The 23,189-nt window shown below is 38.7% G+C and overlaps 1 protein-coding gene across 1 annotated transcript in view; it reads right to left on the bottom strand.

The window, feature by feature from the left end:
- Nucleotides 1–23,189, bottom strand: part of GC (GC vitamin D binding protein) — a 51,489-nt gene that overhangs the window by 2,170 nt on the left and 26,130 nt on the right. Inside the window, exons 4-12 of the mRNA XM_045284183.1 lie at nt 22,339–22,550; nt 20,823–20,955; nt 20,221–20,315; nt 17,955–18,084; nt 15,807–16,009; nt 13,285–13,414; nt 12,716–12,813; nt 10,949–11,081; nt 4,778–4,832 (exon numbers count right to left, since the gene is read on the bottom strand). Of these exons, the coding sequence (XP_045140118.1) occupies nt 4,803–4,832; nt 10,949–11,081; nt 12,716–12,813; nt 13,285–13,414; nt 15,807–16,009; nt 17,955–18,084; nt 20,221–20,315; nt 20,823–20,955; nt 22,339–22,550 (1,164 nt within the window). The 3' untranslated portion in view covers nt 4,778–4,802. The remainder of the gene's footprint in view (nt 1–4,777; nt 4,833–10,948; nt 11,082–12,715; nt 12,814–13,284; nt 13,415–15,806; nt 16,010–17,954; nt 18,085–20,220; nt 20,316–20,822; nt 20,956–22,338; nt 22,551–23,189) is intronic.

The following is a 23,189-nucleotide window of genomic DNA, read 5'->3' as shown; positions in this document are numbered from 1 at the left end:
AAGTTTACCTTTAGACAAAAACAACTTCTACAAATAGTTCAAATTTCTGGGAAAAAAATAAGGAGGGCAGTATTTGTCTCAATCCAAGATTAAAAATTGACTTGACAAATATACTCATCAAGTCCTTTAATTTCAAGTGTTGTTGTTGTTAATGTTTTATTTTCTTTTGTTGCTTTGTTTTGCTCTGTCTTATTTTTGTGCATATTATTAACTCTGCATGTATATCTAGATAAACAATATGGAGGAGAACACAATGGCACTGTTGGTTCGTTGGGGGGGGGGCATGGGAGAAGGAGAGATGTGGGAAAAGAGGTGGGTGTTAGCAAACCCAGGGACAAGGGGACAACAAGTGACCTAAAATTGATGGCAAGCAGAATGTAGGAGGCTTGGTGGGGCTGGATCAAGGGCAATGTAGCCAAGGGGAATTACTGAAATCCCAATGAAGGCTGAACATGATAGTGGGACGAGAGGAAAGTAAAGGAAATAAAGGAAAGAGCTAGGAGGCAAAGGGCATTTATAAAGGTCTAAATACAGGCATGTACATATGTAAATATATTTATATATGATGATAGGGAAATAGATCTATGTGCATATATTTATAGGTTTAGTGTTAAGGAAGCAGACAGGCATTGGGCCTCTACTCAAGTACTCCCTCAAGGAAAGAACACTTTGTTCTAATCTGGCATTCTGAGATGCTCATCTTCCCGATACGATCACTGAGGACAAAATGGGTGCATAAGCAAATGTGGTGAAGAAAGCTGATGGTGCCTGGCTATAAAAAGATAAAGCATCTGGGTTCTTAAGGGCTTGAAGATAAACAGGCAGCCATCTAGCTGAGAAGCAACAAGGTTCACATGGAAGAAGCACACCAGCTTGTGTGATCATGAGGTGTCAATGGGATCAGGTATCAGGCATCAAAGACCCAGAACAAAAAATCATGTCATTGTGAATGGGGATGGGGGTGGAGGAGGGGGAGAGTGTGGAGTTGAGACTCAAAGCCAATCTGTAGGCAATTGAACATCCTCTTACAGAAGGGTCGTGGGGAAGAGATGGGCCAGCCAGGGTGCAGTATAGCACCGATGAAATGTACAATTTTCCTCTGGTTCTTCAATGCTTCCTCCCCTCCCCACACAATATCATGACCCCAATTCTCCATTACAAATATGGCTAGACCAGAGCATGTACATGGGTACAGATAAGAGCTGGAAACACAGGGAATCCAGGACAGATAAACCCCTCAGGACCAATATTGAGAGTAGCCATACCAGGAGCATAAGAGGAAGGTGGAGGGAGAAAAGGGGAACTGATCATAATGATCTACCTATAACCCCCTCCCAGAGAGATGTACAACAGAAAAGTGAATAAAGGGAGACTTCAGTCAGTGTAAGACGTGAAAATATAATAATAATTTATAAATTATCAAGGGTTAATGAGGAAGAGGGTGGCAAAATGAGCTGATACCAGGGCTCAAGGAGAAAGAAAATGTTTTGAGAATGATGATGGCAACAAATGTACGAATGTGCTTGCACAATGGATGGATGGATGGATTGTGTTAATGTTGTATGAACCCCCAATAAAATGATGTATTTAAAGCAATCCTTTAATTTCAAAGAAATTTTAAGATTTCGACTTCCAAATGATGAAGTTGGAATTGCTCTCTTACATCCCACCGCTACTACATATATCCTTTAATCTTGTGAACAAGATATAATTTTGCTCTTTTGAGACCAAATATCTATTCTTAACACAATGCACTTTTGATAGCTTTTCACTGTTGTAGACTGTGATTTATAACACATAGACCCTGGATCAAATCGAGCTCAAATGGCTCAATGGTTGCTGTTGAAATCTGTGGAAGCAGTATGTAAGGGTATATATAGGGTTATAGGGTTTCTTTCTTTCTTTTACAGATGACCAGCTTGTGTTTGGGTGGCCAAAGGGTTAGGAGGTATAGCAACTGAAGAGTTATTTAAGGGCTGTAGGAAAACACTGACTAATGGTAGATCTGGGGGGGAAAAGTTTTATGAATGAGATATATAGCATCTTAGAGTCAGTATATTAGTCTGTGTTCCAAACAGCAGAACATTGAATAATAACTTCATTTCTGTGTAAGATTTTTAGTGGGACAAAACTTCACAGTAATGTATAGCCATGTGGACTCTTTGAGACTACGTTCAAAGACTACAACAGCTGATCTCTGAACTTTTTCTTTTAAGGAAAATTAGTAACATTTTACAGAACTCTGTATAGTCGATGTACTCCTGTTCGCCCAGTTGACTTCCCAATAATATTTTCAATTAGAATACATATAATATCCTTCAGCATTGTCTCAGGTTACATCATATACTGATTATAAGGAATACTGGATGAGGCCATGAGCTATGGAGCCAGACTTCCTGGGTTAATATTAGAGTGAATTTTACAAGCTATGTGATCATGAATAAGCTTGTTAATTTAGCTCTGCTACTAGTAATACTTTTGCCTTGGGCTACTGTTGTGCTTATGAATATAATAATGCATATGTGTTTAAAACAGTATCTGGCGGATGGTAACATCCCATTCTTATTGTTATGCTGAGACAGTACAATTATCATTGGTGTTCATTAGCATTTTCAGCAATGTGGCGGAATAGGAGACTGCTTGAAATGAATGATTTGTGTGCAGACTTTAATTTTACTTTTATTATTTTAAAAGGTTTTTATTTGTTTATCCTTATATAATGAAAATATTTAGTGTATGTCAAATATTGTATATACAATAGGATTGTATGCATATATTTTGTCTATATACACAATATCTTGTTAAGTAGATTATTCTTTTATACATAACACATGATGTCCTATATGTAAGATTCCTTATACTTCAGGGATAATGTATGAAAGTCTGAATACTGATTTTAGCTGTACGTGATCTTTTTTACTTTCTGAAATAATTTAAAACCTAACCCCAGTGAAAAAATATATATTATTCGCAGGACCCTAAACTAGACAAGTGTAAATTGAGCACTTGTTTCAAGTCTGACTCAGCACTTCCTGAAAACTGAGTTTTCATTTCACCAGCCTTCTTAGATAGCTAGAGTATTTTGGAAAGTATGTGGTTATAAACAATCTTTTGAAATCGATCACATTAGTATGTCCTTTCCTTCTTTTCCAGTTTTAGCCTGTGCTTCCCAGGATCTGGGACGACACAGAAGACACAAAGACAATGCGCCAAGAGTTTCTGAAGGATAAATAGTGCAAAAGGAAACACATTTAGTGGCAAGGCTCTCATATAAATAACAACATATTAAAGCATAAGATATCTTGGAGGGCTAGAGTAAGGTAACAGTTTTATACTCAGATTTTTTAAAAACTCTAGACATTATTATGAGTGGATTGAGGTCAAGGGAGTCTGGATTCATTTAAATGGAGAAAAAAACACAACAGCAGCATTAGAGACCAGATATTAGCTCAACTCCTGAATATTTGCACTGCAAATAACTTTCATTTTGATGGGGTTGTTCTCCAAAGAGAGGAATATTTCTTTCTTTTCAGAACATAATGATACTTACAAGCCAAAATATAACAAATTGTGAGTTGAAAAGTCTTTTTAAGTTTAGATTCATATCACCAATAGCAGCAGCAGTTTGTGACAGTAAAATTGCTCTTATTATTGTGACTATTTGTCATTCTTTCTAAGTATTTTATGTAGGTGGAAACTCACAGGCACATGTGTAGCCTGTTCTACAGGGTCACCAGGGGTCTGCGGACAGCCTCAGTGACAGTGAGAATGGATTTGGGGAAGTATTTTATGTTTGTCATCTCACATTCAATCATTACAACATGCCTCTGAAGCACATGAAACATTAGGAGCACATGTTAAGTTGATTGAGGTCACAAAGATAAATGATGGAGGAGCAGGGATTCCAATTCAAATGGACTCATTCCAAGGGCCAGTTTGCCGGACCGTCCAGTATGCTCTTTCTCACGGTGTTAATTTTCCTCTTCATTGCCTCAAATGCCTGCCCCAAACTAGTATGCGGAATGCTTTAATTTTAATCATCAGTCTATTAAGAGAGTTTTTGTTTACACGTCATTTCTGGAAAGTTGTTGATAAGTCAGTAAAATAAAAAAAGAGTACATGGTTTAAAATTTTCAATGGATATCTAAGATAATCCAAATAATTAAAGAATTCGAATTCTAATCTTAAACTTAATATTTAAAAATTAATTTAAAAATTAATATAGCATCTGGAGAGAAAATAGTTTTGTTAAAATGTACAGAGTGAAAGTAACCTTTCATCTAAGGCATTGAGTCATATCCAAATAATCTATCTGTGCTCCCAACATCAGGTACTTTTAATGTATTAACATGTAATATCTGAAAGAAGAAAGTGACAATACTTCAACAGTATTGTTTTAATTTGAACTATACCTCTTTCTCCTAAGAACTTTTCTGGAGACCCTGCCTCTAAAATTATGTCTTTTCCCATGGAAGTGTATTAAAATCCACTAAAATGACTAAGCACACCATTATTTTAGAAGTAAAATTTTGGTAGAAATAACACTAGCCTGAAAAAGAATAAACCTTGATTCTAGTCCTAAAGTGTATTAAAAGTCCGACTGATATACGCCCCTTAGTTTCTTCAGAGTCTTAATATTTTTATTTGTTAAAATAAATTTGAATGAAGAACAAATAATTAGAATAGATAATTTGATTAGATAAAATCTTTCCGTGATTTTTAAGATACATTGTACAATGCTTGTATTTTTGTTATTGCCTATGAAAAATGTACTTACCTAAGACAACACACAGGCATCGTAACTATAGGATATTTTTCATTTCAGCCTCAATCTGAGAATGAACAAAAGAGTTTATTATCAAAATTGTGCAATATTTTACTTGTAACCTACTCAATCATGCAGAAAATATAGACATTTCAAACGAAAGGAAAAGTTCTTTCCAAAACTGTAATTATATGCTACATTTGTTAGCAGCCATCTTTCACATATATGTCGTCCTACCTGTCTCTGTACTTGAAGAGTCGCACCTTGGAAGGACAAGAAAACAATGGCAATAGAGTTTAATTAGTGCTCCGACTGGGATATGTCTGGAACGTTATGGGACCATAGAACGTGGGACCTAGGTTCAATCTTGAAGTATGAGGACAGTTTCAGCCAGGTACTGAGTGGGAAATCCAGGCTGAGTAACCATGCGCAAAGGTCTTAAAGCAAGATGTGCTTGAAAAGCTACAGTAGTTCAGGACAAGTGAAATAGGAGATGGAGGAGAAGGAATATAAGAGATCAACTGTAGAAGTAATCAAGGGTCATGATGTTGTATCATATTTGATTAATGATATTGATTTGTTTTGTTTCTTTAGTTAATAGTAGCCTTTTGTCATAGCATGAACTAAATTCGGGTTGAAGTATGTGACAATCCCATGCAGTGAGATGTGCTTGAGACTCATGAAATGAACTTATGATTTCCCTAACCTCTGTAAATCTTATTAAAATCATCAGCAAAGGGGGAATTAAAATGGTATCTAGCTTTTAGAATTGTTTTTGGATCATTTTGCATCATATATGTGTTAAAGCTCCTCATATCCTCTCTGAAATATAGTCATAGGTTAGTAAGTGTTAGCTGTCACATGGAGAGTCATCAAAACTAAGATGGATATGGCAGTATTTCTTGAGTTCAGAGAGAGAGAGATTGAGAGAGTGAGTGAGAATCATCCCCTTTATTTGTTTCCTGGCTCAGCTTTTACATGGCTATTTGCATTTGTTTCTATGCTGTCAGGATTTTAATCATTAACTCCAGCAAACTGCAGTGGTTTTCTGAGTGCTTTGGGAAGCCATAGTTGATGCCCACTAGCACTCTGTTGGGACACTTTAGGAGAAGCAGGATAATGAGTTCTCGGAAGTGGGCCTCTATGGCACCTAAACCCCAGACACAAAATTGTAGTGAATGCCCTAGACCAGGGCGAGGGCAGGAGTACAGTGTCACATAATAATGAGCCCTCATTTAGCGTGGTTCCCAGGCCCTTTTGCCTCTCTCTCAGCAGTAGTGCTGTGTGTAATGGCAGCCAGGTCTGAAAAGTGACCCCTGGATTTAAATGACTGAGAGTCAAAGAAGTGGATGGTCACAACTTTTAAGCAACTGGCTTGTCAAACACATAGGACAAGAAGGCATAACAATAAAATATGTTCTAAACATTATAGGCTAAATAAGGCAAATAATTACATGAAGCACTGACAATTAAAGGGAACGGTGTTCAAACAGTAGAGTTTGTTCGAAGTGAGCTGCACAAATTCGCTGAAAGATCAGCATAGAACAGCAATCAGAAGAACCAGTAGTAATGTAGGAGGGTCTCCTCGGTGTCCTCCATAATCAGACCTCAACAACTCCATTCTTCTCACGTTTCTCCAGTGATCACTGAAAGACTGGCTTTTTTAGCAGCAGTAGCTCTCGTATAAATTTACTGGTGATATAGAAAGCTGCAAACATAGCGTCTCACAATTGTAGTTGAAAATAACACAGTTTTGAAATGGCAAAGTATTATGAAAAATATACTGAAAAGCAACTCAAAGAAATGACCGAAGAGGTGCTTGAAGGAAGCCTGAAGTCCAGTTATCACCTATGAGTTTGGGTTTCGATCAACAGATAATAGAGGGGTGGAGGAAGGGTTCCCAAAGTGGCATTCCTGAGAGAATGCAAAAAGCTTTTAGATTTTTTCTTTCTTTTTCAATGATTGGGATCTCAGAGAATATTTTTTTGGTGGCACATAGTTTTTAGGTAAGCTGATCTTATTTTCCTAGGATAAGGCAACTTAAATCCTGGTGTTATATTACTAAAGACAAATTGAAATGAAAAGGAGAAAGTGTTCGATTTAGTTGTTTATGTTAAATGTTTGAATGTCCATAAGGACCAAAATACCTCCATAATCTAACTTGTTTTAATTCTCTGGATTTAGAGTCTTACATAGTGCAGCACTTAATGAAAGCTAGGTGTCATCTAAAATATGATTCTAATATATGCTATTAATATAGAATTCTGATGTTACAAATCGCTATGAAGAAGCAGACACATTTGAGATGAGTATAACTATTTACAAGAGAACTCCGAACCTATAAATTTATGTAAAGGAAAAGCCTTCTCTCCCCCCAAATCCAAGTTTATGTTACTCAAGCTATCAAATTAACGTTGTCTGATCATTGCACAGTAAAAACAAAGAAAACACCTCACTATTAAATGCGAATGTTAGGATTGGTGAGCACAGCCCAGACTTCTGACTAGACCTCACACTAGTTAATTTTTAAAAAGCATTCAAATCCATTTTGAATAGTAGAAAATCTGAAATTTGGAACAGATTGTACATAGTTTCTAGTTGCTTGAAAGCGAACAACCACCCTAGATTGAATCGATGTTATCCTCAACCAACCTATAGAGTCAGGGTGAGTTGGGTTCCATGCCAACTCACAGTGATTCTAGAGGCCAGCATGGAACTGCCCCATGTGAGTTTCTGAGACTGTAATCTTTACGGGAAGAGAAAGGACCTATTTCATCGTTCTCTCATGTTGTGACTCACGTTTTCAAACTGCTGACTTTTCAGTTAGGACCCCACTACACCTCCAGGGCTCCTCAGTATGCATGATGATGGGGGCCTAACTAATGAAAGAATGTTGTTATACATGAAGTTGTATGGTGGTTGAAATAGGGTACCCTTAAATCCAACTCACCCTCCGCCGTCAAGTCAACCCTGACTCATAGTGACTCTATGGGGCAGATGAAAACTGCCCCTGTGGGTTTCCAAGACTGTAAATCTTCACAGGAGTAGACATTCTCAACTTAAACTCACTGCCCTGAAGTGGTGCCGACTCATAGTGACCCTGTAGGTCAGAGTAAAGCTGCCCATATGAGTTTCCAAGACTGTAACTCTTTAAAAACATAGTTTCCTGGCTATTGTGTGATATGCTTCACATATCATACAATTTAATCATATTAGGAAGATTTGTGTAATCAACACTATAATCAATTTCAGAACATTTGTTGTAATACTCATTGCTTTTAGCTTCCTTCCCTGCCACACACCTACCTATCCAGTTACTATCTCTGTAAATCTACCTATCCAGATTTCGTATACAGGAAATTGTACAAAACACACACAGAAAGCAAAAGAACTCAACAACAATGACTACCTAAAACATAGAAAATAAAAAGCATAAAATATTTTTTAAAATGAAATTAAAAAATATAACAACTTTAAAACAGGTCAAAGAGAGACTAACTACATCTACTATAATTGATTGTACAATACTCTGTCTGGTAGCATGGCTGTTCACATGCCTTGACTATGGTCAGAGGGGATTTACTGGAGACTTCATTCATGTGTGGACTCTGCTATTGGATTTTGGGCGTCCACTGTCCTCCCTAGCCTTCTTCAAAATGGATTTTCATAATTCAATCTCTGATACCATTTCATCCTTCAGATTTGGATTTTATTCTGTACAATTCCTTGGATCACAAAGGCTGGCGTGCTTCTTCTATGTGGACTGAGTTTAAGCTTCATTTAGATATCTACTTGTTTTAAGACAAGCTTTTGGGATCACAATTCTACCTTACAAATCTGGCTAGACCAGAGGATGTACACTGGTACAGCTAGGAACCAGAAACGCAGGGAATCCAGGGCAGATGATCCCTTCAGGAGCAGTGGTGAGAGTGGGGATACTGGGAGGAGTAGAAAGGGGGAACCAATGATAAGGATCTACATATAACCTTCTCCATGGTGGATGGACAACAGAAAAGAGGGTGAAGGGAGACGTCGGACAGTGTAAAATCGCCAAGGGTTCATGAGGGAGTGGGGAGCAGGGAGGGAGGGGAAAAAATGATGAGCTGATACCAAGGGCTCAAGTAGAAAGCAAATGTTTTGGGAATGATGATGGAAACAAATGTACAAATGTGCTTGACACAATGTATGTATGGATTGTCATAAGAGTTGTATGAGCCCCCAATAAAATGATTTAAAAAAAGGCCTCACAACTGGACCAACAACAGTATAATAAACAGGAGAAATAAAAAGCTTTTTAGACCTCAGATGCTATTCTTTCTATCCACGTTTTATTGATCTATATGTAGGTAAGTGTTGAACAGGGTCATGCCATAAGGACTAATTATTCTTAGATTGGGACTAGAATTAACAAGTCCCAAATCCATTCATGTAACTATGGTTTATTGTCTCTGGTTCACTCTTGAGACACCATTATCATTTTATGATAAGAATACGATAAATCATCAACCTGGGGCATAAGGTAATTCTATTGATAGTGTCATTAATTTAGCCAATAGTAGAGAATTTATTACTGCCAAGAGTAAAATGGGAGTAAATCCCAAAAGCTTTTCATTTTTTGCAACTTTCGATTTTCCTATATTATACTTCATAGATTCCCTGTTCTGACCATTAATTGATACTTGCAGCTGTTTCTTCTCATTTTGACTCCATGCCCCATCAACAAACGAAGGATCTGAAGACTTCTCCCTTGGGCTTTCCTCCATCAATGTCCTTATGGTTGGCTATCCTTTGAGAAGACATCTCTTCCGCAGTCATACTTTGAATGCCTTCTGACCTGAGGGGCTCATCTTCTGGTACTAGGTCTGACAAGGCTCTCTTTCTATCCGTGAGATTTTCAGTATGTGACAAGGTTTCGATGCTACCCACATGGTTTACAGTGTATAATTCCTCAGAGTGGACAATCTATTCCTTCTTCTAGTCTGTTCTTAGTCCGGAGGCTCTGCTGAAACCTGCTCACTTTTGAGGGACCCTGCTAGTATTGAACCACCAGTGATACACACAGCCTTCAGTGTCACAGCAACTCACAAACCATCGCAGTAAGAACAACAAAATCCCTTAACAGTATTACATAATCGCTTCTCTTGAAGAAGGGAATCTGATGAACGACATAAGAAAACTTTCCCTAATATGTAGTAGAATAAAACTTTCTTGACATGACAAAAAAACCCAACGAACTGATAGATTCAAATGCAGCATTCCAGACTGGGTAGGAAGAGATGGAATGAGTGACAGTTTACATTTTGAGTAAGATGAATGCGAATTGGAAAGAATCATTTCATCTGGCATTAGGCAAATAAATAACATATGAAACACACAAAATGACCAACCATTATTGTACAGCTACTTAAAGTTTCTTTCAAAGGTGAATCAGCCATCTCTGCAGCATTCATCAATATCATAAAATAATAGAACAGTGCCAAAACATGCAAAGGTGAAAAAAGGAAGAAATAGAATCAGAAAAGATATTGTAAATTTTGAAAAAACCAAAAGAAACAGCTGATGTTAAATGCCTATTGAAAATATGAATGAATTAAGAATTTAGGAGAAAAAAGGCACAGCAAAAGGAGGTGACAATCATTCCTTCAATTCATTTAAATGTTGACAATTTGTATATTTTTTGGAAAACTATGGTGACAAAAAAGCTTGTCTTATCATCATTAATAATATTAAAAATAAGATAAATAGCAAAATTTAGGGAGGTTGTGAAGGAAAACTGGCAGATACATAGGAGTTCTAAGTTATTTATCTTTCAAAACTGGATGCCAAGTGATAGGACATAAAAGACATAAAAATGTAATAAGAAAGACCCCAACATCTTCATAGTCTTAAGATAAATATTTTTAACCTTTAAAAAAGAACTCTTACGGTAAAAAAGAATAATCATGTGACCTTTATTTGTGCTCTGATTGTATTTGTATTGTTTTTTGTGTTAAGCCAAAGCAAAATTAGAGTAATAGCTTGTGTCGTTAAAGTGGAAACGATACTAATGATGCAATGTGGCAGAGTCGAGCACTAGGTAAAGCCTATTGCACATGGGTCCCTCAGTATCAAGAAAGGAAGGAGTGAAGTGGAGTGCGCGGTTCTGGGAGCACCGAGTGGTGAGTAGCGTGTTCAGTCGCCCACCTCTGAGTCACAGTGGAGCGGAGGGGAGTTGATGGAGCAGCACTTGGAGGCGAAGTCTGAGTGCTTGTCCACCAACTGGGCGAGGTCAGTAGCAGAGGTGTCAGGCAATTTTGCTCTTAATCGCTCCGTAAGTCTGAAAGATATTTTCACGTAAAAGTTTACTACATGGGTTTTTATACATGGTCCTAGGGCAAATGATAGTTATGTTAGATCTTATAGAATAAAAAAATAAAAATAGTGATATCTGTTGAATGAGTGCTGGTAACCTATTGTTAGATTAAAAAGTGAAATCTACATCTCTTTCAAGACCAGGAAAGTGAGCACGCAAATTGCTGCTGAACTTGAATTATAATCTTTCTACTTAAGGGTGCTCAGTGATTTCAATATGGGTGACTTCCTTCTGTATTCTTAGCCTCTATGTTCGGCCTGTCGTGTGCTTTCTGTTTCTAGATTTCAAGCATCTTAAAGATTAGTTCCTGATGCTACATTAACACTTGCTTAGGGTTCTCTATTTTAAATCACTCCCCCCTCCCCTCCATTGGTGTACTTCTGAGTTTTCTATGCTGAAAATAAAGGATACAGAGGCCAGGCAACTTGTCGCTTCTAGCTGTTCTGTTAACGGATGCTGTGGACATGTTGACAGGAGAGAGAAATTCCCGGAGAAGGGCATCCTGCTTGGTGAAGCAGAGGGGCCGTGAACGAGGGAAGGCTCTCAATGAGACGGACTGGCACCATGGCGACAACCAGGGGCTCAGGCAGAGGACCAGAGTGCTGCTGGCGCAGGACCCGCAGTGCTGCGTTGTCTTTACCCGGAGTTACTCCAGGTCAGAAGCAAGTCGACGGCACCGGAGAACAACACTGACGGACTCTGGGGAAAATCCTAACGGGCACCGGTCTGCTGACACACACGGGGCGCCACAAGCCCAAACCAACTCTCCAATTGGAACTGGTCATAACAAACTGAGTCTCACTTTTCAGACGGGGAAAGGCTTGCTATCTCTCCCGTCTTCCGCAGCTTGAATGATCTGTGAGCGAGGGGTGTCTTCATACAGAACTCAGCCCAGCTTTGCCGCTTTCGCCCAGAAATGCTTGCCACTTTGAGTGGGGTGCTGGGGTTAGGTGCCACCGAGTCACTTCCAAGCCATAACGACATGGCGCACGGCAGAAAGACACACGGCCTGCGTCCTCCTCACAACTGTTCCCACGCTTGAGTCCATGTCTCTGCGACCTTTCCCTTTTTTTGCAGTCCCTCTAGTTTACCCAACACTGCTCCTTCTCTGGGAACCAGTCTCCCGTCGCAACATGTCCAAAGTGTGGAACATGAAGTCTTGCTATCCCTGCCTGCATGGAGCACTCCGGCCATCCTGCTTTCAAAACAGATGGGTTCGTCCTTTCAGCAGGAGGTAAGCAGAAATAGAAAAGACCCCAAATTCCCAAGACTTAAGGATACGGATATCTACAGATACACACACACATGCATGTATGTTTAACTGTAGTCAGATTTTATAACTTACAATTTGGGGCTGTGTTCGAATTGTCCCGTCACCTCATCTGCGTGGTGTATTTTATTTTCCAGCCGAGACCTAGGCTTCTCCTGCAGTTATTAGCTTCCACGCTTTCCATCTCTCGCTCTCTCTCTTGTGGTAGCTCCTATTTTTATTGCTCTCTTACTTAGTGTTTCCTGAGTTTCAACTACGCTTCCCAATCAAAATACTAGGCAAAGATGAATGATAAACTTGGAGGATACAGCCAAAGCAAAATCCTTACTTTTTCTTGTACTCGGTAAATGTGTTTTCTGAATAATCAGCACATATTTCTTGTCCCTTTTCAATGAAAGATGATAGTTCTTTTTGCAGGAGAGGGCCCTGTAAAACAATAATAATTATTTGCTTTGAGACACTCTCCCAGGAGCCTGTTAAATGAGAGTCCTGTGTTTGTGTATACAATAGGCATCAACAAACTTTTTTCTACAAAGAGCTAGATAGGTAGGAAGTAATTTAGACTTTGCAGGCAATCTGGGCTCTGTCTCAATGCTCGGCTCTGCTGTTGTGGAGCACAAGCAGTCCTTAAAAATGCAAAAACGGAGGAGCACAGCTGCGCTACAACAACATTTTCTTCCTGAACACTGAAACGAGAATGTCTTAGAATTTTTGTATATCATGCACCATTCTTCTGAAAATAGATATATTTTTAACCACTGAATATTATAAACACATTTTTTTAGCTCACAGGGCATATAAAAATAAGCATTATCCGGCCAGACTCGGCCCCTGGGCTGCAGTTTGCAAAGCTATGCTAGAGACCCAAGCTGGTAAAGAAAATCTAACAAAGGGCACCTTCGCTTGAAGACAGGCTGCGGCGTCTCCGGAGCCGCAACATTCATCCAGGCTGGTGAGGGTCGCGTCAAGTGCCTTACTGAGGAACACCTCCGGAATCTGGGTCCTTCTGCTGAGTTCAAATGCATACCTAGTGGACGAGACAAGAGGGTATAATGCACATTAGCATATGTGTCATTTCACCCCACCATCAAGAGCCATGACCCCAGCAGTGAAGGAATGAAATGACATATTGTATTGGGTAAATCTATTCCACAAGAACTCCTTAAAACGTTAAGAGAAAATATGACATTTGGAAAACTATGGTGCACCTGACACAAGCCACAGCATTTTCAACAGCTTCTTATGACTGGGAGCCGTGGACCCTGACTAAGGAAGCCTACGGAAGAATCAGCGCATTGTAATTACGGTGGTGGTGAAGCACACTGAAGACCAAACTAGCACGTCTCAGATGGAGTGCAGCCAGAATGCTCCTTCGAAGTGAGGATGGCAAGAATTCGCCTCCTGTACTTTGCTCTGTTATCAGGAGGGACCAGTCATTGGCAAGGGACTCATGTTTGCTACAGCGTGACTCAGTCATACCTCACCACGACAATAATATATGTGTAGGTATGCGTGTATGCATTCATGTTTTGGAATGCAGGATAATTATTATAAAGGCAAAACCTTTTTGGTCTTCATGAAAAAGACATTTTTAGCTAAAGTTAACACCTGAATCAACAGGTTTGTATTATTGAAGATTTTCATTAAAGTGCAAGTTTCAGGAAGTTGTTTTTGAATGAAGATACTGTGGCTGGTTAAAACTGAATTAAAATGATTAATCTGTATTATGTATACATTCACATACAGACCCCAAACTCATAGTTTTTTAATCAGTCCCTACTCAGAAGTAGGCTACTGCGTCTTTCTCCCCCAGAGCTGCTGGTGGAGTGTAATCGCTGACCTTTCACATTGCCAACCTTCGGTAACCACTCTGCCAGCTGGGCTCCTATCAGAGCCATGGATGCATTATGTAAACACAGACATTTAAATCGAATATGGAAAAGCTCTCTTTTCAAATACTATATCGACACTATATAAAACATCAATAGGGTCCCTTAAATGTCTCTCCTGTGAAAATACATTTGTGAAAATTATACCATTCTGCCTTAATCATTTCAGTCCAAGCATTTCTAAAATTAGTATTTGGAAAAACCATAAATAAGATCATTAGTTTGGTCCAAAATTTGCGGTCTGATTTTGATAACATTATATCCTAACCTGATTCCTCAACTTATTTGATAAAGATGTTTGCATCACGAGAATGCGTACTCATGAGATATTCAACGTATGGGATATGAAAACTATGGTGTACTTACAGTAGTCTTTTTTTTAAAAGTTGGATGTAACCAGATTGAGTTTTATCATTTCTGTTCACTAAATATCTTTTTATCTAATTAATATATTTTTAAAAAATCATTGGAAGCTCTTAACAGCTCTTATAATATCATACATCAATTGTATCAAGCATATTTGCACATATGTTGCCATCACCATTTCCAAAACATTCCCCTCGCTCCCCCATGTTCCCACCCTGGTGAATCCTTGTCAATTATATATTGTTATTATTATTTCATATCTTACACTGTCCGTTGTCTCCCTTCACTCACATTTCTGTTATTTGTCTCCTTGGTGGGGGGGGCTTTTTATCTAAGTATTATAAATACCAATGCTGTCTAGAAAAATTTGCTTTATGTGCATTATCTGTTTTAAAAATAAAATGCATAATGAGCTAAAATATCATTTGAGCTTTTGATTAAAATTTAAACATATTATTATGATAGGAAGTTTGGTGGCGTAGTGGTTAAGCATCAGGTTGTGATCTGCAAGGACAGCAGTTCAAAACCACCAACTGCTTTGTGGGAGAAAGACAGATTTCTACTCCCATAGAGAGTTACGGTCTCAGGAACACATAGAGGCACTTATATCCTGTCCTAGAGGGTCACAATGAGTCCGCCTTGACTCGATGGCAGTGAGTTTTGAGACTCTCATTAACATAAGTAGCCCTGATAATGTAGCGGATTACTTGTGGGGCAGCTGTTCCATGGGATTCAGATGAAGCTTTCTACTCCCATAAAAATGTAGTCTCCTCAGAAAGTTCTTCTTTCTCCTGTAGAGTTGCTGTGAGTCAGTGAGTGAGTCATTGAGGCGATTCCAACCCATCACAGCCCTCTGGGAGAGCGTGAAGCTGCTCCCTGGTGTGCCGGAGAGGGTAACTCTTTACAGGAGCAGACAGCCTCTTCTTTCTCCCCTGGAGTGGCTGGTGAGTTTTAACTGCTGTCCTCGTGGTTAGCAGTCAAATGCTTCATTGGCAGCCTCACCAGAGCTCCTTTAAAATCAACGAACAAGTGCTAGAAATTCACAGAAAGCACAAATAGTACCTTGTCTGCTAAGGAGCAGCATCCTTTCTCTCCTTCCAGCCCCATCCCCTGAGTCCCCTTGGGGTGCATGGGTGAAGTACATTTTGGATCAAGTGTACTTACTGCTCTTTGGCTTTGGTGTTTTCTCTACTGCACACAGCTTTATTCGTGGGCAAATCAACAGCTGGCAACTCAGGGGGCTGGGCAGCTGGCATGAAGTAAGCGCACACGAAAATGTCCATGGGTGTTTTTTCCTGACAACAGTCTTCAAATTTAGAATTCTTTGTGGATAACTTATCACAGATTTTTACTGTGTGTTCCGGCAGCTATAAAAGGAGTGAGGAGTTTATGCATTGTTAGTTTTCTGACTGGCTTTTAACTACAAGTAAGACTTGCACCTCCCCACCCTGACATGAACCCCAGTTAGCATGACTGCTCCCAGAAATGAATTAGTTCAATACATTTGAGAGGCAATTTATCACTATGAACTAGAAGCCTTAAACATGCATAATTTCAATTCTAAGAATCTATCCTCAGAGAATAATTTTACATGAAGGGACAGTTTAGTCATTAAGCTATGCATTGTAGCATTGTTTAAAGCAGTGAAAAAGAATAAAAATCTAATAATTGAGTACTTGTGAAATAAAAATATAGCATATTTAGGTAGTTAGATTTAATATATGCAGGAGGCTTATGCGATACAGTCCTACCTATGCATGGTAAATCAGATTATAGGAAAACACTATTAATACCAATGTATTTTCTTGATTAAAAAAAAGTAAAGGCAACATATGCCTTTTTTCGCAAAGGACTGGATAACACCAGAAAATATAACATTTATTTAAAGCAAATCCTCAACCTTTTCAGGTTTGATAAACTTCTACAAATTTTTTCATATCTAAATCAATTTGAAATGACTATATAAATGACATATGGCACAAAATTGAAATAACATCAAATTATGAAAGGTCTAATAAAAGCATCAATAACTTCTAATGAAATAATGGTATGTAGATCTTTCCAAGAGAACCATCGACAATGATGGAAATTATCTATATCTATGCTGCCCAACACTACTGAGCACTTGAACATTTGAAATGTGATCAGTGAATACAAGAACTGAATTATATATTTATTTAATTTTGACAGATTACAATTCAACTAACCACATATGGTTAATAAATGTAATTTTGTACAATGGAAGTAGAGCAAGGTTTTGTGCATCAAAAAATCTAGTCCTTGAATGTGGACGCTGAGATTTGCAACCAATGTGGCCTTGAATTAAAGCCTTGCAAGTCTTCTGATTGCTCATCTCTGAAATGGAATTAGCAAACAATTTCAGAGGTTACACCTGTGAATTCCTTGAGACAATGTTTGTGAAAGGGGCTTACAGGTTTATCTGTCTGTCTGCCCTCATGAAGAGATCCCGGAGGATGTGGGTGCTACAGGAAAGTGTGGCGACAAAAAATAGATGCTCCCTGGCTGTCAGAAGCAAGAGTGTCTGAGGTCTTAAAGATTTGCCTTCAAACAAGCTGCCATCTAAGTGAGCCATCAGCTAAATCCACATGGGAGAAGCACAGCAGGCTGTGAGTGATCCAAGGACTGTAACTACTATAATCTCAATGGGACAAAGGAAATGGTATCAGAGCTGAAATTGCCAACACCTGGGTTTCAGAAGGTTATGGATGACAGTGGAAGTCCAGAATCCATTTGCAGTATTGAGCTTCCTGTGAATCCTCTCTGATCATAGCCCGGGGATGTCCACAGCCTCGCTACCATGCAGAATGCATTTGCAAGTGGAGACTTGCAGACGCAGTTAGGCTAACATTTAGCACTTTGCCATTTGATCTCCCTTTTGATTCACTTTAAATTTATTTTAGTTTTTAATAGTTTCTGCTTTCTTTTTGTTTGAGGTTTCAATGTTTTATTTTGTTATGGTTGTTATGTTTTTTAAAAAGGTTTTTCTGTATATGAAATCCAGGAGAAGTCTATAGCCTGTAACTGGATTAATAATTTATTGACGGTAGGGCAGAGGAAGTTGGGGGGGGATGGGGAGGGAACAGAGAGGAACACAAAAACAAAGAAAATATTCTAAAATTGATTGTGGCAGTGAATGTACAACTAACCCTTCTTGATGGGATTAGACTATAGAGTTGTGTGATATGTGAGTTATATGTCCTTTTTTTAAAAGAAAAGAAGTGTATCTGCCACTCAGTAAATGGCACTAGGTGCGTGGTGCATGATTCCGGCGATGGTGAGGGGATCCCTTACCTCCTTCGCCATGCAGTCCTCAGAGGGAGACTCGCAGCACTTGGAGAGGAGATTAGTAAGATCTTCAGCTAGTGGCAAAACATCTTGCAGAGCTGCAGTCGGTGCCTTCTGGGCTAACTTGATAAGGTGGCTAAGCAGTTAAAAGTGAGTTTATTAGCAACCAACATTGTAGTTTCTTTGTTTCATTCTGAGCACACAGTCTAAAGGTACAATACCAGATAATGCCAAATAATACCAAGTTAACCTCAACAGTTGTGTAGAGCATATCTGTCATGTTATGGATTCTATATGCCAATACTTCTGATTAAAGAAAAATGAAACAACAACCCACCTTCAAGGAATCTTTTCAAATGTTAAATATCAATGTACTTCTCTTTTGTCCAGATCTATATATTTGAAGCAGGCTTTAAACCTTAAAACATTGATCTAAGTCAGAAATATAGCAATTTGTTTCTATCTATTCATAGGCAAATATTGTGTTTCTGTAGTCTGCCACATTCCTCAAGAATATTTTACTAAATTTACTTAGCATACACAGAGTAAATACGTGAAATAGTAAAGGCCTATCACTTTGTACTACATAGTTAACACAGAGTGGGTGGGTTAACATTTTGGTGTGTTCTGTTAAAAATTGTATAAGGTCTGCATACATGAATGGAAATATGGTCTAACAGACACTTATCTTTGACTTTTTTACTTAATACATTAGGATGGTGTTCTCCCTTACTGCCATCAAGTGAGTGAGATGCTGGCCCTTAGTGACCCGATAGGATGGGGTAGAACTGCCCCCGTGAGTTTCTGAGGCTGTCACTTTTACCGCAGTGGAAAGCCCAGTCTTTCTTCCACCGAGCCCCTTGTGGTTTTGAACTGCTGACCTTGCTGTCAGTGGCCCAACTCATATTCACTACACCACCAGGACTCCAGGAATCAGTTCTACATCATCAAATATTATTTTATCATAAAAGTTTAACAGACCATATGGCATTCTTTCATATAGAAACACCAATATAATTAGAGTAATTTTTATTCTAGAAACAGGAAATGTCCATTTCTTTCACATATAAAACATTTTGGCTTAAATATTTTCTAGTTATAGCTTTGTTCTAGTTATAGCTTTGTTCCTTAGGACACATCCTTGGATATTGCTGTTAATATAAATCGATGATTAGTTAGTTACTTAAAAATAAATTTCTATATGTCCCTAATCCAGCAGAGAGAGAGAATAAAGGGAAAGCAGAGGCAAGATTTGGAGAAAATCTATTTTGAGTGGTTCTAATGAGATTATATTTAAAGGACTCACGAGGCTTAGTATGCATAGCTCAGCAATAGAAATGAGTATTTTTCATTATTGTGAAAGGAACAAAAGCCTGTAAATCCGAGTGGAAAGAGCTCAAAGAAGACAAAACAAAACAAGAAGAAAACAACCCTCCCAAAAGCCCTCCTGACCACGGAGTCGATCCAGACTCAGTAGCCCGAGAGGACAGAGGAGCACAGCTCGTGCACGTTTTTGAGACTGTAAATCTGTATGGGAGCAGAAAGCCTCGGGGAGAGGTCAGTGGGTTCAAAGGGCTGATCTTCTGGTTATCAGCCCAACTCGTAATCCCCTACACCCCAGGGCTCCTTGGAAAGAGTTGAAGGACTATAAACACGGAAATGATAGATGAGAATAGAAACTGGCAAATCCCGTTGGTCGAGGAGATGACATAAAAATAGAAACTGTCAAAACTACAATGTGAAGTTAACTATAAAGGAGTAATTCCGCCCCCCCCCCACAAAAGGTGAAGATGGCAAATAATTGAAAGAGCTAAATATGAGAATATGTTCATGAAGGAAGGGAGATACGGACTACAGAGCAGAAAGTTTCACAGAGCAAGCAAGGAAGGATGTTCAGGATGTCTCATTCCAAGAGAAAATCCGGCAAAGCAAATCCTTTTTAGTGTATGAAATGATGATGTATTCAGCTCTCAGGGTTGGTGTATGAGAATAGCAGAGATGGTTTGTATTTGTGCCCATGTAAGACTATGTGAGAAAGATTCTCATTAAAAGCAAATCTATTTTACAATGTATCCATGTTTCCACAGGACAACCTTAATATGCTTTATAAAGAAGAGGGAAAAAAATAACAGCTCGTTTTTTCAGAAGTTTTAGATCAGAGGTTTTGTGGGCACACTGTAACTACAGATTACAGACATATTCTTAGGATATTATAGTCTGATAAGGAGATTTCAGTCAAACCAATGAATGCATTGGTGATATTATCATTTACCTGAGTCTTGATTTATTCATCCCATAAGCAACATATTGTGAGCAGATTCTATTTGACATCATGGTTAGAAGTGATAAATGCTTAATCTGTAGCCTCTAGAAAACAAATGATAGGATTTCATTAGATGGGCAAGATCTTTTGAAAATAATATGATGGAATAATAAAGAATATTGATTTCATGATTTTTAATAAATAAAAACTGAATTCTGAACAAAGGAGATTATCAACATTCTTTTTCCCAAGAACAGTTTACTTATTTTCCAAATAACAAATATAAAGAAGCATTTAAGAAACGTTATTGATTCCAGAATCAAAATTTCTACCATTGTTTAAAAGCAATGCCATGAAAAGAAGAAATCAGACTGCAACTCTGAACAACGGAGTCCCTGCATAGCACAAACAATTAAGAAACTCAATGGCTTAAGGGAAGTTGGAAATGTGAATCCATTCAGAGGTATCTCTGAAGCAAGGCCTGGCAATCTATTTCCAATAACCCAGTCACTGAAAGGCCAGTTGAGCAGTTACACTCTGGTCATCATGAGATGGCATCGACTCCATGACAACATATCCAATGGTGATGTAAGAACTCAAATGGTACTTACCTCTTTCAGAAAGCACACAGTTGTACTTGAGGAAGTACAGCAGGACCCTACCATAGAGAGATAACTCTTAATGTAACTGACTAACAGGGGTAAAGGAGCTTCTCCGTAATTGCTGGAATATTCATATATAAATCTGCGGGTGAAAAATGGAAGGGTTGTCAAAATAAACCCTACTTTTAAAAGTTGTATAATCTATTTTATTTTTGTTGTTGTTGAGAATACCCACAGTAGGATATACACCAATTCAACAATTCTTTACAGAGTGATTACCTTCTTTGAGTTGAACAGCCATGCTCAATCTCATTTTTACTTTTTTTGCCCTCCATTAACATAAATCTACTGCCCCCTACAGGTCCTAGCTAATATTTTGAGTTGCAATCCACAATCCTACTTTTTCAGAAGTATTTTTATGGATGAAGGTCCATGTTACACAGTTTTAGCATCTGAAATTCATTAAGGATTTAGAAAGATATAAAATACTGAAGTCATCTTTAATTAATATTAGTTCAAAATAGGTCCTTTCCTAAATTTCTATGTAGTGTGCTTGAGTGTAGGAACTAGTTGGCTCTTCGTTCACATAGCTTTTGGGCACAGTAGCTGTTTTTGATGTTGACTGAATAAATTAAAACATTCATATTCATGAAGTTATCTTTCATTCCCTATTCAGTTCATGATCCGAGACAATTGCTACTTATAAGGTTCCCTTATTTGTTGATGAATACCTTTTGATTCCTAGGAGAATAAGCCTCCTGAATTTTCTAAAAACAGTTCTGCAATCTTATTCAAAATCTCTTCTGAAAATTGAAAAAGAGGGGCAAAGCAATAGACTTTTTAATAAGATTCTAACTGGTGTCATGCATTTAAAATTACTTTCAACAGCAGTGCTTCCAATTTTTGTAGACACATTAAATTGGATTTCCCCATTTTAATATGTTTTTATATTCTTCAAAGGCTTATGATTCAGTGTACATTCTGGCTAATTAGGCGTACTAATCAATAAGATGCTTGAAGCTATATGCTTATGATGTGCCACAACATATCACATTCAGAACTGTTTCTGGCAGTGAATGTAATGCAGAAGTGAAGGGAAAATTAAAAGTTATGTCATATTGGAAATTAAGTCTTTAAACAAGCAGAGTAATAAAACAAAGTCTTTCACAAAGAGTATGATATGATCCTTAACTCAGCCTAAGGGAATCACAATAGATACCATCAGATATGTAAAAATGTCATCTGGAGAGATAGCCAAGTGATTCTGCTTCACGTAACACAACTAGGACCAGTAAATAGCAACTTTGGGACCTGACTTCATCTGTCAGAGAAAGACATTCATTAACATAGAAACTGGCGGGAACATGGGCTAAGTTGCATGATAGACAAGTTGCTTCTCACAGGAAGCGTTCAGATAGAAAAGGCCATCTGGGTTGAGATATGTGGTGTTTGTCTAGACAGGGGCTTAGATTAACACTGATTATTTTAGTGACCTGAAATTTTACTTCTGATGAAAGCAGCTTACTGGTCAGCAAAGTCTTTGGGGTCTTTCCGGAATGCTTCACAGATTTCATCGTTGGTGGGTTCGACGTAGGTGGGAAACTCCTGTGGCTGGTGCTTCAGCGCTGCCATGCAGAGTTTCCTCTCCAGCCCCTCCTTGGTGCAGCACTCCGCGGTGCCCGGGTGCACGGGGAACGGAGAGCCCTGCTCGCAGGACCGGGCAGACAGTGCAGACGTCTGAAATGGGAGGAGACAAAGTAGAAGAAGAACAGTCTTCTTCAGTAAAACATGTTACTGTAAAGTTTAAAAATTCTTAGCAACCATGTCAAGGTTTTCTTGAGTTGATTTGTTCTTGTGGTGAATGGCAGAAGTGCTCTTATACGCGAGTACAAGGGACTTTGACAGTTCATGGGAAAATGCCATAATCTTTCCATTTCATTTTCAAAAGTCCCACAGACTTTTTGAACCACCCTGTACAGGGTCTTGTTTGTATTAATAAATAACTACCCCTTCCTCAGCGTAGAACCAAACAGAACGTCCATCAGCAACAATACTGTTTTTGTCTGCTTACAGCCATCCGTGCTTATGCCCTCTATCTAGCACATTAGTTCTCTGTGGAGCGATTCTCATCTTTAAGAAGGAGAAAACCTCCCCAAGTGGCTCCTTCTACCTGCCTTCTCCTGGAAACACCCCACTGAGAGTAAAGATTTCCTGTTGCTAACATCCCCCTGTCAACACCGTCTCCCATGGAGTCCCTTCCAGCACAGAGACCCTACATAGGGTCTACAGACTGTAAAACTTCCTGAGAGCAGACAGCCTCATCTTTCTCCTATAGAGAGGTTGGTGGGTTTAACCCACTGACCTTGCGATGAGCAG

Source organism: Echinops telfairi, unplaced genomic scaffold, assembly GCF_000313985.2.
Source record: "Echinops telfairi isolate 266 unplaced genomic scaffold, ASM31398v2 ScPeMD7_7468;HRSCAF=8506_0, whole genome shotgun sequence".
In the NCBI taxonomy this organism is placed as follows: domain Eukaryota; kingdom Metazoa; phylum Chordata; class Mammalia; order Afrosoricida; family Tenrecidae; genus Echinops; species Echinops telfairi.
The sequence above is the reverse complement of the archived record's forward strand: the minus strand, read 5'-3'. Positions and strand labels throughout refer to the sequence as shown.